The following is a 17,359-nucleotide window of genomic DNA, read 5'->3' on the forward strand; positions in this document are numbered from 1 at the left end:
TTTAATCGCTGGTCTGTAGGGCATGGGCCTTTACATTAGATGCACACGTGAGACTGTAGACCTGGCTACGTGGCTTGGTCATTATATTGATGGGCACCTTTGGTGGCATTTTGGACTGGCAGACATTACCCCGATAGACCTGTCTCTGTATGGTTGGGAAAAATTCAGATATTTCTATATATGGTCACTTGCTAACTTTCCCCATCAGTCTCTGGTCTGCTTTACCCTCTGAGACCAGATCCTGTTCTGGATAGGGAGGAAGATAAAACCGATTGTTGGGGGTATTTCCAAAAGTTAATTTGCCGAGAGGACTGTAGGATAAGGAGACTCTACACAAATCAAGATTTTTCAGTTGAAAGGCCAGATTCTTTAAATGTTTCCCTAAAAATACAAGTGACTGTAAAAATGTAAAAAATGAGTGATCACTGGCGCTGGGTGACCCTGCAGACTCACTCGTGGAGATCACAGGCAAACATCTGGGTCTTTAAGGGGCAGAGGTCAACACCAGGACGTTATCTATCTCAGCAGATAACAAGGGGAGATTTGGCTGAACTCACTGTGAACATTAGCACATGTATATGATGTTAACTACCTTAGCTGGATCCATACAGGACTATGACTGAGAACAATAACAGAAAGGCAATGAAGAACATTAGAAATCATCACTACTGTTCCCGGGCAAAGAATTAGCAATAAAAAATAAACTGAGGGCCAATGGGCTTTATCAGCAACTAAATTACTATAATTGCACATTCTTAGGAGCTAATGTGTCTAAACTGGTGGGTAATTAGAAGTTTTTATTTGCATTTAGTATCCTTTAGGGCTCTTACACATGAGCGTTCTGACCTGCGCTCCCCTGCGTTCCGTTTTTTGGCATTCAGCCGCAGGGGAGCGCAGGAATAGACGCAAGTCATTATTTGAAATGGGGCTGTACTCACTCAGGCGCGTGTAGGCGCCAAACGCAGGAAAAATGCAGCATGTTGCGTCTGAACCTGCGTTCGGCACCTACACGCGCCTGAGTGAGTACAGCCCCATTTCAAATAATGACTTGCATCTATTCCTGCGCTCCCCTGCGGCTGAACGCCAAAAAACGGAACGCAGGGGAGCGCAGGTCAGAACGCATGTGTAAGAGCCCTTAGGAAAAAACAACCCCGGGGGTGGGGGGTGAGGCCAAGGGACCCAGATAACATCTTTTTAAATAAGCAAATACTATAACAGTCAGACACCATATATTCATCCTTCTTTGTCTTCAATGAGGGAGTTAATGCTATAACTATTTTCAAGAGGTCTTCTGGTCTAGTAACCCATAACATCGACTAATACATTGGCTCTAAGGGCAGAGTAACACGGTCAGATTCTGAGAAATTAGTTGCCCAGCGACAAATCTCCTCTTCTTCGGGGCGACTAATCTCCCCGATCTGCCTTCCCGCCGGCTAGAATGAAAATCTCCGGCAGGATGGCACTCATTTCGCTTTGTTTTCCGAAGTTGCCTGACGTTGCCTCACGAGGAAACTTCGGGTGACTTCGGAAAACGAATCGCACTGAGTGCCATCCCACCGGTGATTTTTATTCTAGCTGCACGGAAGGCAGTTCGGGGAGATTAGTCGCCCCGAAGTAGAGGAGATTTGTCGCTGGGCAACTCATTTCCCTGAATCTTACCATGTGTCTCTGCCCTTAACAGCGACACAGTAGATGATGATTGACTGTTTTGGGTTTCTAGAGTTGGAGCGAAATGTTATGCCTGTTTCACATTATCCCCAGAATCTCTAATAAAACAAACAGTATATATATGGGCAGATTTAGTAATATGAGTGGATTTGTTGTACTGGCTATATATATATATATATATATATATATATATATATACACACATACACACACACATAGGAATACTGCTGTGACCTTTTATATCAAGGAAACGCCAACTGTTTCCCATGTACTTAAGATCAACCACAACTCCCGGCATCCTCTGAAAGTTTAACAACTGCAAAACTCCAGGCTGTGCACCCCCTCATTTTATTTTGAATACAGTTATGGGACCTGTTATCCAGAATGCCGGGGGACCTGGGGTTTTCCGGATAACGGATCTTTCCATAATTGGGATCTTCATACCTTAAGTCTACTAGAAAATCATGTTAACATTAAATAAACCAAATAGTCTGGTTTTGCCATGAATAAGGATTATTTATATCTTAGTTTGGATCAAGTACAAAGCACTTGGAAATCATTTATAAAAATGTGGATTTGGATAAAATGGAGTCTATGGGAGACGGCCTTTCCGTAATTCAGAGCTTTCTGGGAAATGGGTTTCCTGATAACAGATTCCATACCTGTATGTTAGCTTGTGTAATACAGTAATATAGGTACTGGATGGTTTATAGAGAAATCTCCAGATTGTAACAGACTTGCAGCCCATGATACAAACTTTCTTCAGAAAGGGTTCACCTTCACATTCCTTGCATCTCAAAGTTACAAAGTGCTGCTTCCAGCATAGAGGCAGAAAGCCCCTTATCTGGAAACCTCCATGCCCTGAGCATGCTGGATAACAGATCCAATACCTGCATTATGACTGGACAGATGTGACATCACAGCTATGATTCAATGTTAACATTCACCCGTGCATCAAACATTATTTAAATTTCCCCATGGTTTGCACCTTTTTTTTTTTCCACAGAGTTTCCACTTGCCCAAATTCTGCCCGTCCCTAAAGGTGGCCATACATGGGCAGATTAATGCTGCCCATATCGGTCCTTTAGACTAATTCGGTGGCTTATCTGCCCATGTTTTGGGCTTCCTACTGGTTTTCCCGATCGATATCTGGCCACGATATCAACAGGAAGGTTTAATTTTTCTGCCGACCGACCCGTCAGAGCCCATTGCTCTTCGTTGTAATCCTAGGGCTGAACGTTCGGATTAATTGCCCAATATAGCCCTGACGTTGGTGGGCATATCGGGGAAAGATCCGCTTATTTGGCAAAAAAGCGGATCTTATAGTGTATGGCCGGCTTAATTCTGAGCCGGATGTGCAGGAGTAGAGATGCTGAAAATGTTGCATAATTGGCAATAAAAACGTCAGGCTTGTGCTGACAAAGCATGCTGGGATTGTCGCTTATGCACAGCTGGAGGTTGGATATTTGTGCCTGAATTGTGGGTCGGTGTGTAGAAGAGATGGATTACCCCATATGAACTGCAGTAAGGTCCCATGGTGCTGTAATAGTTATTAGTGTAACATTTAAAGCAGAGTTGTCAAGTCCCAGGCCTGTTGGGGGGGGGAATTCTAATAAAATGCTACATGAGCCGTCTGCTGATATCATCTGCACAGGGACCGGACTACGAGCATGACCATTAAATATTTGTGTTGGCTGCCTTGTACTCTAGTGTAGGACAGGCACAGCTTTACCTGGGGCAATTGGACTCAGTCCTGTTATTCTTCTACTTATCTCATTTACAAGATGACTGGCCAGTTACATTCCTAATAAAGCTAATTTGGTACTGAGGAGCCAGTCTCAGCCATTAGTCATTGCTATGTCACCGTGCATAATATTTATTAAGCTGAACAATGAGAGCACCTCCCAAGTCCACCGTACCCACAGGAACCACTACATTCAGAGAAACAAAGGAATTGTGAAACAAGCCAGGGAAAAAAATATTCACATGGTACTACTGAAACACAGAAGGGACACATAAAGATTGAATCTGTGTTCATTGATTGGTGATAATATAATTGTTGGTTTTCAGGGCAGGACTGGATTTTCAAGAGAATTTCCAGGTGGGCCTGGGACCTAGCGGAGCAAAGGCCATTAGCCTTTTATATTTCTAGTAGTGATGAGGTTGCCAAAAAAATGCAACTGAAATGTTGAGTTTTTGTCTAGGGCCCTACGCGTTTCGGGGATCACTTCCTTAATCATAGGCAGTGATTCCCGAAACCAGTAGGGCGTTGGATCCTTGCAGGAGTACGTAATAAATCTGTATTCCTTTGATCGGAGTGCCGTCCATTTCTTTGGTGCTAACCTGACATCATGGGCCCACTATAACAATTAGGTGGAGACAGTGTTAAATGTAATAAATGAGTGTTATTGTACATGTAAAAGGTGTTGTATAGACAAAGTGGAAATCAGAAATGGCTGATGGGAATTGTCCTGGGCAGGTGAACAGCAGGGAGATCCTCTGGAACGGTTCTTATTCTGTTGATCCAGGTTGGTGAATAGGATATTTGAACTCACTTTTTTAAGGTGGCCACACGTGCTGATAAAAGATGTCGACAGACAGTGTTGGCAGTTTATTAGACTATGTATTGGGGCTTCCGAAATGCCTTCCCAACTGAAAGCTGGCCAAAATCACCCAGATGTCGAACGGGCAGGTTTAAAAATCTCATTGGGACGAGGAAGAGATAGGCTAGTTGATGCGGTCAAAGCCCCGACGGCCTGCTGGTCCTGCATTGTAATACGATCGTGTTGGCCATGGACCAAACAATCAGAAAAGCCCAATATTGCCTACCTCAAGGTGGGCATGTCGGTAAATCTTCACACGTATGGACAAGCTTTAAAACCCAAAGCCACTCAACCTGTGGAGGCACAGTCTGTTATTTTATTCCATATCTCCCCAAATTCATATACAATGCACATACTCTGCACAACAACATGTTTGGGGGCAATCCAGGCTGTTGGCTAAAAAATCCACTCAACAATATCAAAGAAGCACATGGAGTGGCACACACTGGGCCATTGGCCAACTACACACAGATGCTATTTATTAATACAGAACCACAGGACCTCTTGTGCGCTGTCTGTGGCTGTGTACTAATGAACAGCATCTGCATGCAGTTAGCTAATGGCCCCACTGAGTACATATTTGCTTGCTTGGAATATTTTATGATGTATCAGGTTTTGCCAGTAGATACGATCTGGTTATATATCACACAACTGGTCATCATTACACCAGGCAAATTGTAACAGTCCTGAAGTTCCCTAAATACACAGGAAATGTATGGATGGATGGCCAAAGTAAATGCTTCCAGTGGTTGTTGAATGTACTGTTTGCCTTTATATTTTACTGGCTGAAAGCAAAACACATGAAAATACTGCTACTAAAGGACATGGATGAAAAATCCAGCCATAGCTCTAACACCAGCGTCCATTTCACACCCAGCGCAACAGTTCGCCATGCGAAAATTCACTTAGACTACGCTAATTCACTAAAATGCGGAGTTTAATCGTGGGCACTGAACAATGGCGACTTTTCGATAACGTTACTTCGGCAATGCGAGCATTTGATAGTGATGTGCAAGCGTTCATTTCTGCCTAGCGATACTTCGCAGAGGATCTTGCGTTCAGGTCAATTTGCATAGGGTGGGAAATTTAAAGTTGTTTGGACGTCTTTATGTTAAATGTTGGGGCATATACTTACAATATACACTTTTTAAAAACATGTACATGGAACCTTAAAGGAAAACTATACCCCCCAATCAATGTAGGTCTCTATAAAAAAATATTGCATAAAACAGCTCATATGTAAAATCCTGCTTCATGTAAATAAACCATTTTCATAATAATATAGTTTTCTAGTAGTATGTGCCATTGGGTAATCATAAATAGAAAATTGCCATTTTAAAAAATAAGGGCCGCCCCCTGGGATCGTAGGATTCACTGTACTCATAAACATACCAACAAACCATACATATTAGATATTAGGTCACATGAGCCAATTAACAGACAGAGTTGTGTCATTTGCTTCCTCACTTCTTCCTGTTACAGTTACAGTTGAAGTATTTCTGGTCAGGTGATCTCTGAGGCAGCACACAGACCATCACTAAATGGTGGTTCAAGGCAAGAGATGTAAAATGGCAAGATTTACTTAAATATATATTCCAGTTTGGTGAGATTCTTTAATATGCCACTTAATATGATATGAACTATCTGTTGCTTAAGTGTTCATTTTGGGGGTATAGTTTTCCTTTAATAAAGACAATAGAGTTATTCTAATGGTTTACACATGAGCCCACTGTAAAATTAATGTTGCATACGTTTGCAAATGTATAAGTTAGGTCTTTTGCAGGCAATCAGGATGAAAAAAGGAAAAGACGCCAAGCTCTAGCTACTTTAATGCACTTCACCTAGTCTGAGGTGGCGAAGGAAAGTCTGGCGAAAGAAGTAACGTTAACTAAAATCCGTACTTTACTGAATTTGCGGAGTAACGTCCATTCGCCTGAGCGAATTGTTGCCTGGTGATGGAGTGCAAATGACCGGTAGCGTCTGTCTCTTTCACTAGCGAATTGGCGTCTGCGCCCAGGGTCGGACTGGGGGGCTTGAGGCCCACCGGGGCTATTGACCCAGGGCCCCCCTCCGGCATGCTGCATTGCGTATCTGCATACGCACGCTGTGCCAGATATTTACGTGTGGACGCCACGTCAGTGCACATGTGCGCATGTGCAAAGTCTGACACTGTAGTAAATTGGCGATGTCCCTGCTGGCGGTAACACTAGTGAATTGACGCTAGCGTTAGCCACTTCGCCCTTTGGTAAAATTGCCCCAAAGTGTCGTGGAGCACAATACCTACAGCACTGGCTCTATTTGGACCCTACTGCCAGCGTTGTATATCCCTGCTGATATTTACATAACACTGCCGGCAGTCAAAGAGTTAAAACTCATCTCGTGGGGCTGCTGTAATTGCAGTTGATTTATTCCCAAGGGGCTGCACTTCCCCTCAAATCCTGTTCAATCTTCAAACAAGTGTTAAGCTACAGCCACATTATACTTTTGGGTGGGTGCTGAGCCAGGGAGTACCCAAGGCTGCATTATACGTTCCCCTGGCGGAGAATTCTCTGCAGTGTGTGTGTGGGGGGGGGGGCAGAATAAAAATTCCTTGCATCCTGGTCAAGAGACAGCAATTCAACATATGGTAAGAAACAGAAGGAAGCGATAAGAAAAAAGGAAGTGACTAGGGAAAAAACTTCCAACAAGCCACTTAAATAAAGCATCTGCATAATAACATGCACACGTATAAAACTTAGCCATTCCGTGTGCGTGAAGCGTTCACATATGGTACATAAAGGCTTTAGACTTGTTTTTAGAAAGACTACCCTTAAAGGGCAACCAAAGCAGCGAATACAAATGAAAAATCCTAATTAATCTTGTATCATAGGGCTGCGTGACCTTCTCTTTCATCTGTCAAGGCAAGCTACTGTATATAGCAGCACCCGGTCCTATCTAGAACTACAAATACAGAGAACAAATGTTCTGTACACTAAGGCAGCTTCCACCCCTATGTATACAGACATGCAATGTTGTGTGCTCACTATAAATAATATAATCCTATCTATCTATCTATCTATCTATATATATATATATTATATACACACACAGGTAAGGGACCTGTTATCCAGAATGCTCGAAACCCGGGGTTTTCCATATAAAGGATCTTTCTGTATTTCGGAACTTCATATCTTAAGGCTACTAAAAAATCAGGTAAACATTAAATACACCCAATAGGCTGGTTTTGCTTCCAATAAGGATTAATTATATCTTGGCTGGATCAAGTACAAGCTATTGTCTTTTTATTACAGAGAACAAGAAAATACATGTTAAAAATCTGGATTATTTGGATAAAATAAAGTCCATGGGAGACACCAATCCTGTAATTCAGAGCTTTCTGGATAACGGGTTCCAGATAACGGATCCCATACCTGTGCGTGTGTGTATATATATATATATACATATATACATATACACACACACACAGGATGCTCCGCTTACACAACAAGCTGCATCCATACTGTACCGTATCGCCAAAAGGAAAATGAATATAAAGTGTAAGTTATACATATAACCACAGATACTGCAGCTTCTGCCCATTTCTATTGCCTTCAGCATGAAAAAAGTTATATTACTGACACTCTCACAATCTATAAAATATTAAAGGTTTCTTTAAAAAACAATGGACAACTTGCAGCCCTATTACTCCGGGTCTCCCTACAATGCCCTCCCCGCGGGAAGTCTGCTGTTACAGTAGGAATTGATGCCCGTGTGCGAATCCCTTTTTGTATCACTATTGGGCGCCACAATTCACTAGGGATATTTGTGAAAAAGAAGATATTCTTACCGAGGAGCTCTTTCCTTCTCCTCATGCTAGTGTCAGTGTGCAGGCTCTTCTTCTCTTCAGATTCTACCTGCAGGGCACTTTCAGGCGCTTGGGATTGTGTAGGCTCGGCAGGCTGGGGCAGCTTCTGGGGGCTGAGCAACTCCACTGTGCTCCTGCTTGAGGCAACATGCCCAGGCACTTTCGGCTCCTCAACATGTTCTTCCTCCTTTGCCACATCAATAGCACGGTGGGTTTTTTCCTTCTTGAGCTCGCTGCATTTTCTGGAGCTGCTATCTTCTGCTGCAGAGACTCTTGTCTCTTCCAACATTGGTTTCCTCGGTTCCTTTTCATAAACTTTATCTTTAACACTTGGGGGACTCCAGGGCTCGGAGAGCAGCAAGCTCCTTTCCGAAGTGCTTCCTGTTTCCACTGAAGTGTGCAGCAGGGCTGAAGTGCTGGAGACACTTGATATTCTTTCCTCATAACTGGGGGACTTTGCCGCATGCATATCCCCAGGGCTGACTGGAGACGGCCGAGAGGCAAGGGTGGCTACGGAAGTTACAACACTGTGAGATAAGGGGCTGATCTTTTCGCCTCCATTCTTATACTGTGTGAAGTTTAAAAACAAACCAAAACCATATGTTAGTAAGCTGAAACTTCACCTAATAATTCTGTAAATAATTCATTTGCTGGAGAGTACGAAGCCTACAAGTAGCTCTGGCTACAAGGCTAAGCCCTGCTTTACATCTGAATTATGAGCATGTATCTAAAAGGAACAGTGGAAATCTACCCTTACATTAACACATTTCTTCAACCCCAATTTATCACATAGCATTTTAACCTATTCCTGAATGCAAATTTGGCAGAAAATACAGTAAATCAGACAGAACACACATATTTATAAGTTAAGGTTTGCTAGCCATGGTTCTAGGATTTGGGGATTATGAAGCTCCCCATGTGATTTCTGGGTAGAATCAGGCTGGGGCATTGTGGGCCAACTGGGGCTGCAAAAACAAGCACCCTGCTCCCTTCCTCCTCCATGGAGGGAACACTGGGTTTTCTTCTGGTGTCCCACCAGCCCAGTTTGCCTCTGAAGGGGGCTAACAAAGAATGCCTCTGCTTTGATTGGCCGTGATCAAAAAAAGACACAGCCAATCACCTAAGAGCATAATACAGTGCTGGAGAGGTGCAGCGTCTTGGGTAAAGGTATAAGATCAATGCTACTTGTTGCTTACAAGATCCTAATACGATTAAGGCAGGCACATTTATGACCGTGCTCCCCCATGTAACTGATTCTACTCCGTGTATAGACACAGCCAAGGATTGTCGTGGTGTGGTGTTGTGGACATCATGAAAACATTTTTACTCCACTGGACATATTAGCACAGGGCAAGGTACTTCAGCACTCAAGCCAGTGTTGGACTGGGACAGCAGGGGCCCACGCAAAAATCTTAGACCAGGGGCCCACCAAAATACCTTAGATCAGGGACCCACTCTCAGTTCTATTATAATTCCTTTCCTCACTCAACCTCTATTCTGCTAGTCTCTTTTTTTTACATACTATAATCATTATTCAAACTATTTAGTCTCTTTGTTCTCATAGAAATAGGTAATGGCCACGAAATATTCCAAATGTTTTGAAGCAAGATGGCCCACCGGGAGTTTTCCTGGTATCCCTGTGGGCCAGTCCAACACTGACTCACCACTTGCCTACACCACTGGGCTGGGAGAGATGCACTTGATTAGACCAGCCTCTTCATGGACTAGAGAAAGAAGAAAACTGAGGTGGGTGCTTGGTTGGGTACTTAAGTCAATTTATGATGGGCATTAGGTTAGTGCCCATTATATACCTAAGTCACTGGCTGGACTTCGGATGGTGGATACATATTGATCAACAATCCAGTAACATATAATGCTTCTGAGAAGCCTGTAATTGCAGCATATGGAGGTTAGTTGGTTAACTGCTTTTGGGAAACGGTATCCTTATATTTCACAGGATGACAGTAGGGCAAAAGATATTTATGGAATTACGTCCTAATTTTTTGTAAAATAAGGATATTAAAAGTCACCAATTCAATTACCTTTTAATGGCATGAGGCCACAGGTCGAGTGCTTTCATACAGGCCATGAAACTCTTAGAGGTGACTTCTAATATCCTCAATTTTTGCACCATGGGGGTACATTTTTAAAATCAAACGACAAGTCACTAAGCCTTGATTATAATGAGCATCAGTGAGCGGCATTCATATTTTACAGGATATTATTGGCTCCTATTTTTATACCAACCTGTTCAACCTCCACAAGGGTGACGGGCTGAGTCTGGTAACGTGCGTTCATTCGCCTTTGCCGAATACCCATCCTGTTTCTTGTAGACACCTCTTTTGTTATCGGCTGGGAAAGCTTATTAAACAAGGCCATTTTTTCAGCCAAAGAAAGCGAAGAAGAATCAGGCTCTTCGGGAATGCTCTGGTCATCGCATATCTCCTTCTGCACGATCTCCTCTTGCTTTGATATTGCATTTTTATGGGATGACGCCTGCAAGCTGAGAGACCAAGAGGTGGCAAACAATAAGAAGGGCAAAGGTCATGGACATTGTGTCACCCAAGTGGAATGCTAAAAGGCAAGGCAAAGGAGACGTCTCTTAAGGCTACTTTTTATTGTATAATACGGAGCAATGCTTTCTTATGCATGCTTTAATGGAAAAACAAAGGCCAACAAGCTCATTTCATTTGCTTTAATACTTTATGCTGCATTGATAGCTTCTAGAGAATTAATTGTAGTCATTAGGACACAATAAGAATTCTGGGATCTTGCTTCAACTCCTCCTTTATCCTTCCATGCTCTCTTGAGCTCAAAGCAGCGGCTCATTCGGAAGCACCCTATCCATTTTAGCATACTTTGCACATAAAATATATAATTCTGCCAAACAAACAAGCATGCTTGCCTACAGCTAACCATAAGTACTATGACTTCCTTTGGAGCACTTAAAATCTTTCGGAGAACCAGAAAACATGGTGGGAAAGATTTCATGATTCCATGTCAATACTTCCAGTTCTACCCAGTACCTACATGAAATCAGGGCCAGATTTACATAGTGGGCACCACTAGGCCTGCTGTTGTTCAACAACCCCGTCCCCTCCCTTTTATCCGCTCAAATTTTCATCATTGGACCGGAGCAATGGGGAAATTAGTTTATAGTATCTTTGCGCATTCCCAGTGTTTCTAAACCAATGTGGGTGTAGTTGGGTGGCATGCCACCTCCTAAAATCCTGCCGTCCTACGCCCGGGCCTTGGTGGCCTCTCCACAAATCCAGGCCTGCATGAAATGGTGTCATTAAATGCTGCACAATACTAAAAAGTAAGGAAACTATACACACATGGCATTGATGGTGGTATAAGTAGGTGTGGCTAAAATTGGCGGGTATAAGGGAAATAATTAGGTTAGTGTGCTCTATACCAATACTTAACTGTTTTTTTTTAGCTCAATCATAACTCGGGATTAGGATTTGGAGATTGGTTTAATGAGATAAAGAACGGTACATGCTGATATGAATAACCGTCCACTACATATTCACTATCGCTGGTTGACTGAGCATTGGAGTTTAGAACGGACATAAATCACAAGCTGTATGTACATGATCTACCTGATCATACCATCATGTTACTGATCATACTATACACGGCGTAACCCTTGCTCTTCTACACATTTAGGGATATGGTGCCCATAAGAGCTAATAAGGTGCCCTTATCTAAACTCCAGACTATGCTGGGAGCAGGCTTCATGAGTCAGACTGCTTTTTTATCTCCGCCTCTAAATTTATAAAATTACTAAAGGGCAGAGACACACATTCAGATTCAGGGAGATTTAGTCAGCGACAAATCTCCTCTTCTTCGGGGCGACTAATCGAACTGCACCCTGCCGGCTAGAATGTAAATCGCTGGCGGGATGGCAATTGGTGCGCTTTGTCTTCCGAAGTCTCCCGAAGTTGTTTCACGAGGAAACTTCGGGCAACTTCGAAAAACAAAGAGATTTAAGTGCTATCCCACCGCCGATTTACATTCTAGGCTGTTTGGGGAGAAGAAGAGGCGATTAATCTCCCCAAATTGGAGCGTGTGTCTCTGCCCTAAAAAATTAAGAAGTATAAAAGAAACATGTAAGATATGAAAACAACGCGTGCTATCACTCAAGGGAGAACATGCACCCGAGCATACATACAAAGCACATGCTACACACACGTCTGAAGCCTGTGGATACAGGGAGAGCAGTAAAACTTGGGGACCATTTTATGTCACCTCATGGTTGAAGAGATAGTGGATAACCATGATCAGAAACCCTGCCAGTCTCCTTTGAAAACACGAGTGAAACCAAATCCAGGCAGGTCCCATAGTCTCTCAGTACGGTGGGTTGCCATGGCAATGCCTTTCCTGTAATTTTAGAGCTTTTAACTGAAAGAGCTGCACCTCAAGGGAGACATTTCTCTTTTCCAGGGGATGTCCACACCCTTCACACAGAAACTAATCTTTCCACTGTACTCAGGATTTCTCTAACTAGGAACAAAGCCAGAATGGGAAATTATATGGGATGGGGCCAAAACAGACATCAAAAATAAACGAGTTTTAGCTGACTGTGATATTCCTGTTAAAACAACACCGAAGGCACTTGCAGGTTGTGTACTCAGTTGTTGTGTCTCTAAGATGAATGATTGGTGTGGAGGGTTCTGGCTGCCTAAAATAGCTTTTGTTGTTTCCTATGGGCCAAGACAGACACACTACAAAAAGCCTGTCTGTAGCCATGTGATGACCGTCTAAAATCAGACTTGTTTATTTAAAGGGATACTACTGTCGAAATGACAAACTTTATTGAATTATTGGGAAACATTGGGAAAAATTATTTTAATCTATAACTGTTACATCCATTGTCTGCTTGTAAATTTCTTTGTAACCAAGGTCACTAATGGCTCCTTGTAACTTCCACCAGGAACCAGCCTTGTCTTCCAGGACCAATAGGATGGCAGCCTCCTAAAGCAGTAGTTTATATTAGAAAACTAAACTTAGTGAAACTGTATATTTTTTATTAAAAAAGGTAAGACTACAATTACAACACAAGTCCTATTTATTTTGCTTATCCTGATTATAAACATTTAATTCTCCACTTTGGCTAAGATCAATGTAACATTTCTCCACCGCGAATGTCAGCCAGCAGGGAAATGCCCCAACATCATTCCCCGTGCCCCTTGTTATTAATGAGAATGGATACCACTTGTTACAAGAAGTGATGGGCGAATCTGACCCGTTTCGCCAAAAATTCGCAAAACTGTGAAAATTAGCAGAAATGCATTGAAGTCTACGGGCGACATTTTTTTTGACATGCAACAAATTGTGCATCGAATTTTTGATGCGCAACAATTTTTTTTCACCCATGAAAGAGTTTATGGCCATCATTATCGCTGCAAAACTTGCAGAAAAAGTAAGCTCATCACTAATTACAAGCGGTGGCAGATGACAATAGTGGATGACAGGAGGGTATAGGGGGTGTTTGGCCACGGCCAAAATGTTTTACATGGGCCAAGGTCTAAGGTGTTTTAATGGATCGAGAACAGTCTCCATTTATCCTGTTAAAATGTATGGCCTGCTATGGGGACCCTCGTTTTCTACAATATATGGCTGACACTACACAATTTATAACATCATTTTGGGAGGAAATTCCTATTTTAATTTATATGCCTGGCAATATCCAACCTACAATGACATTTTGAGATGAAGCTGGAGGAGCACGGTTCTTCTAATGGTCAAGTATACAAGCCCGAAAAAATATTCTGAAACTCTAAATAACCGGTAAATTATAAAGATCATAAAATGGAGGCTATTTTTGTTGTGTGCTTTCAAATTTGATACATATATCTTTACATAATATATTAATTTTCTAGTATTTTTAGTTGACCATTTCTTTTGTAGGCGACATCTTCTGGCTGGTGATGCCCTTATTTGAATTGCAAGTATCCTTTCCAATGCTATTGCCACCATAAAACTAAAGAAATTATCCCCTTCACACACTTCTGCTTTGCAAGGCTATGGGTTTTGTAAGATATACTAATATGTAAGGTGCAGGGTACACAACCTTCATTGCTATAGTTGGCCAATGCCAAACCTTCCACGTTGGGACAATTCTGTTGCTCCACATGCATTGCTCATACCTTAGTAAGTTAAAGGTTAATTTATTTATAAAGGAACTCATTGAGCATGCAGTCTGAAAAGGAAAATGGTTATATTGTAATGCACTGAAGCGGCAGTTAGTCTTAAGGTTATTAGACCATTTAATATTTTAAAAGGCATCTGCCAGGCTGGATTCTTGCTGGTCTCCATGCAAACACACCCGCAGGTACCTGATATGGTGTACAGAGCTCTTAGTTACAGTGGGACTAGGTATTCGAGGGAGAACCGTGTGTGTGGTCACGGTGTGCGAAGCAGCACTAGGCTCACTAGTACATTGTAAAATAGGGAAAAAAATACAGCACAGGGGGAAAGAATGAAGTGAATTAAACACAGTTAGAGAGTGAATTAAATAAACATTAATAGCAAGTTAACAGCAGACAGTTAGCTAAATTCATATTAATTGTGGTAACTTGGCAAAGTCTATTATACAAAATATACAAATGTGACAGAGAGACAACTTTCTATCTGCCAGCTGTTGTACATCTAAAATTCCCAGGATCCCCACACTACACGGAGGGGTGGCGGGATCTGCAGTGTTGCAACTGCTGGAGTGCAGAAGGTTGCCTCTCTCTTTTAAAGGGTTAGTTGCCGTATTGGTTCAGTAACCCCTGGAACAACAAAGTGTAACTAACAGATTCATTATACAATACGAGTCCTACGGTAATAAAAACTATATTGGAAAAGACAATTTCAATAATTCATAATGGCTGTAGGATATCAAGGTCTCAAAGGTTTAAGTTTACAAGAAAAGTTGGCACAAATCTTAGGGTGACCCCAGTTAAAGGGGTTGTCCTCCTTTGAGTTTACTTTTAGTATGATATAGAGAATGATATTTTGACACAATTTGCAATTGGTTTTCATTTTTTATTATTTGAGGTTTTCGAGTTATTTAGCTTTTAATTCAGCAGCTCCCCAGTTTGCAGTTTCAACAATCTGGTTGCTAGGATCCAAATTCCCCTAGCAACAGTTACCCATTGATTTGAAGAGACTGGAATATGAATAGGAGAGGGTTTGAATAGACAGATGAGTAATGAAAAGTAGCAATAACAATACATTTGTAGCCTTACAGAGCATTTGTTTTTTTAGATTGGGTCAGTGACCCCCATTTGAAAGCTGGAAAGAGTCAGAAGAAGAAGAAGGCAAATAATAAAAAGACTATAAATAAAGAAATAATGAAGACCAATTGAAAGGTTGCTTTGATTTGGCCATTCTAAAATATACTGAAAGTTAACTAAAAGGTAAACCACCTCTTTAAGCAGCAGCTTAAAAAAACAAATTGCCTCCTGCATATTTAGTTTCTGGTTAAAACAAGAGAAGATGTCCGTAATAGATTTTATCAAGGATGTCCAACATAAACTTATGGCTTTCTCTGAGCCCTGACACCACTTTAAGGAGAAGGATAAGGGTTAAAACTAACTAAGCCTTATCCTAAATATATATATATATAATTTCTTTCCTTCTATTGTTTACAAATGGGCTACTTTATCAGACTTCCTGCCGTCACCTTAAACCTCCAGGGCTAGGGCTTGAGCATGCTCAGTTTGCTCCTCTTCCCCCACTTCTCTGCTGTAATCTGAGCCCAGAGCTGAGTGAGCAGGGAGAGACTCAGGAAGGAAGTGATGTCACACCAAGCTAATACTGCAGCTGCTATCCTATTCTAGAGCATTTTACTCAGGTATGGTAAAACATTCTACAGAATAAATATAGCATTCTAGCTTGCACTATTGCAGTAAATCTATTGGCAATAAAATGCCTCCATAGTTTTCCATCTCCTTTAAGTCCCTTAAAGAACAGGCCCTTTGTGCCAGATGTTCACACATTTTGTTTTAAGATCAATCTAAAATTATAGAATTGAACAGAAAAAGATGCAGATGTATGTGCCATATAGGCATACAAAATTGCAAATTTAAAATGGTTAGGCAGTAATATTCCAAAAATATCAGTGGTTTTGTCTGCAGCAGCCACGATAAACAAGGTTCCATAAATACTTGACCACTGTAAGGCTACACCTGATGCTCCAACTCAGGAAGGAAGCTCTGAGATATTTAGGCTGGAAACTATGTATATAAACATATTATATTATATATACACACATTTTTATATACATTACAATTAGCTGACCAAGTGTTACATTTGCCAGTGGGCAAAGAGAAAGTTGTTGGGTACTTTCTATCATCAGTAACAACTTGAAGCACGATTATGTACTAAAAAACGCTCACTGCCTCAAAGATAGACTTGGATAAGGGTCCAAAGATTACAGAAACCAAAGAACCCTTCTCATCCATCAGCATTTTCTCTGTTCTGCTGCCCACGAAAAGTACAGTCAAATAAGTCACACTGCCCTGCACAACATTCTTTCAGCAAGAAAAAAACAAGCGTAAACAAATCTCAAAAGCAAGCCTAGTTAAGTCTTCACACTCCAGAGTTGTATTTGATTCTTTCTTGGTGATGAGAAACATTACTGAAACACAAACTTAGATGATTAAATAAAAATATCCCCGGGAAGGATAATTAGGGTATATTCTACATTAAACTCTTCTTTTTTGGAGACTTCGGAGTTCATGATAATTTGTAACGGTGGAATTTTCCTACCCAAATACAGGTATGGGATCCGTTATCCGGAAACCCGTTATCCAGAAAGTTCCGAATTACGGAAAGGTCGTCTCCCATAGACTCCATTATAATCAAATAATCCAAAATTTTAAAAATGATTTCCTTTTTCTCTGTAGTAAGAAAAAAGTTGCTTGTACTTGATCCCAACTAAGATATAATTAATCCTTATTGGAAGTAAAACCAGCCTATTGGGTTTATTTAATGTTTATATGATTTTCTAGTAGTCTTAAGGTGTGAAGATCCAAATTACGGAAAGACCCGTTATCCAGAAAGCCCCAGCTTCCGATGATTCCAGATAATAGGTCCAATACCTGTAGTAAGAAAAAATGGGGGAATGTGCATCCCAATGACCAGATAATTAGGCTTGAATTTGCTCATTTCCAAATTATTTCTAATTATAACGGGTTTGTAAGGGGAGGCTTGCAACATACCTCACTCCACTTTGTGTATATAGAAC

General features: G+C 41.5%; 1 protein-coding gene across 4 annotated transcripts in view; it reads right to left on the minus strand.

The window, feature by feature from the left end:
- svil.L (supervillin L homeolog) overlaps positions 1-17,359 on the minus strand; it is a 196,560-nt gene that overhangs the window by 48,975 nt on the left and 130,226 nt on the right. For 3 of the 4 annotated variants that reach the window (XM_041565826.1, XM_041565828.1, XM_041565827.1), the window contains 3 exons: positions 14,460-14,555; positions 10,363-10,618; positions 8,098-8,683 (listed from right to left, as the gene is read on the minus strand). In XM_041565826.1, the coding sequence (XP_041421760.1) occupies positions 8,098-8,683; positions 10,363-10,618; positions 14,460-14,555 (938 nt within the window). The remainder of the gene's footprint in view (positions 1-8,097; positions 8,684-10,362; positions 10,619-14,459; positions 14,556-17,359) is intronic. The other variant, XM_041565829.1, reaches the window with a different exon arrangement.

The sequence above is a fragment of the Xenopus laevis genome, chromosome 6L, assembly GCF_017654675.1.
Source record: "Xenopus laevis strain J_2021 chromosome 6L, Xenopus_laevis_v10.1, whole genome shotgun sequence".
Lineage (NCBI taxonomy): Eukaryota > Metazoa > Chordata > Amphibia > Anura > Pipidae > Xenopus > Xenopus laevis.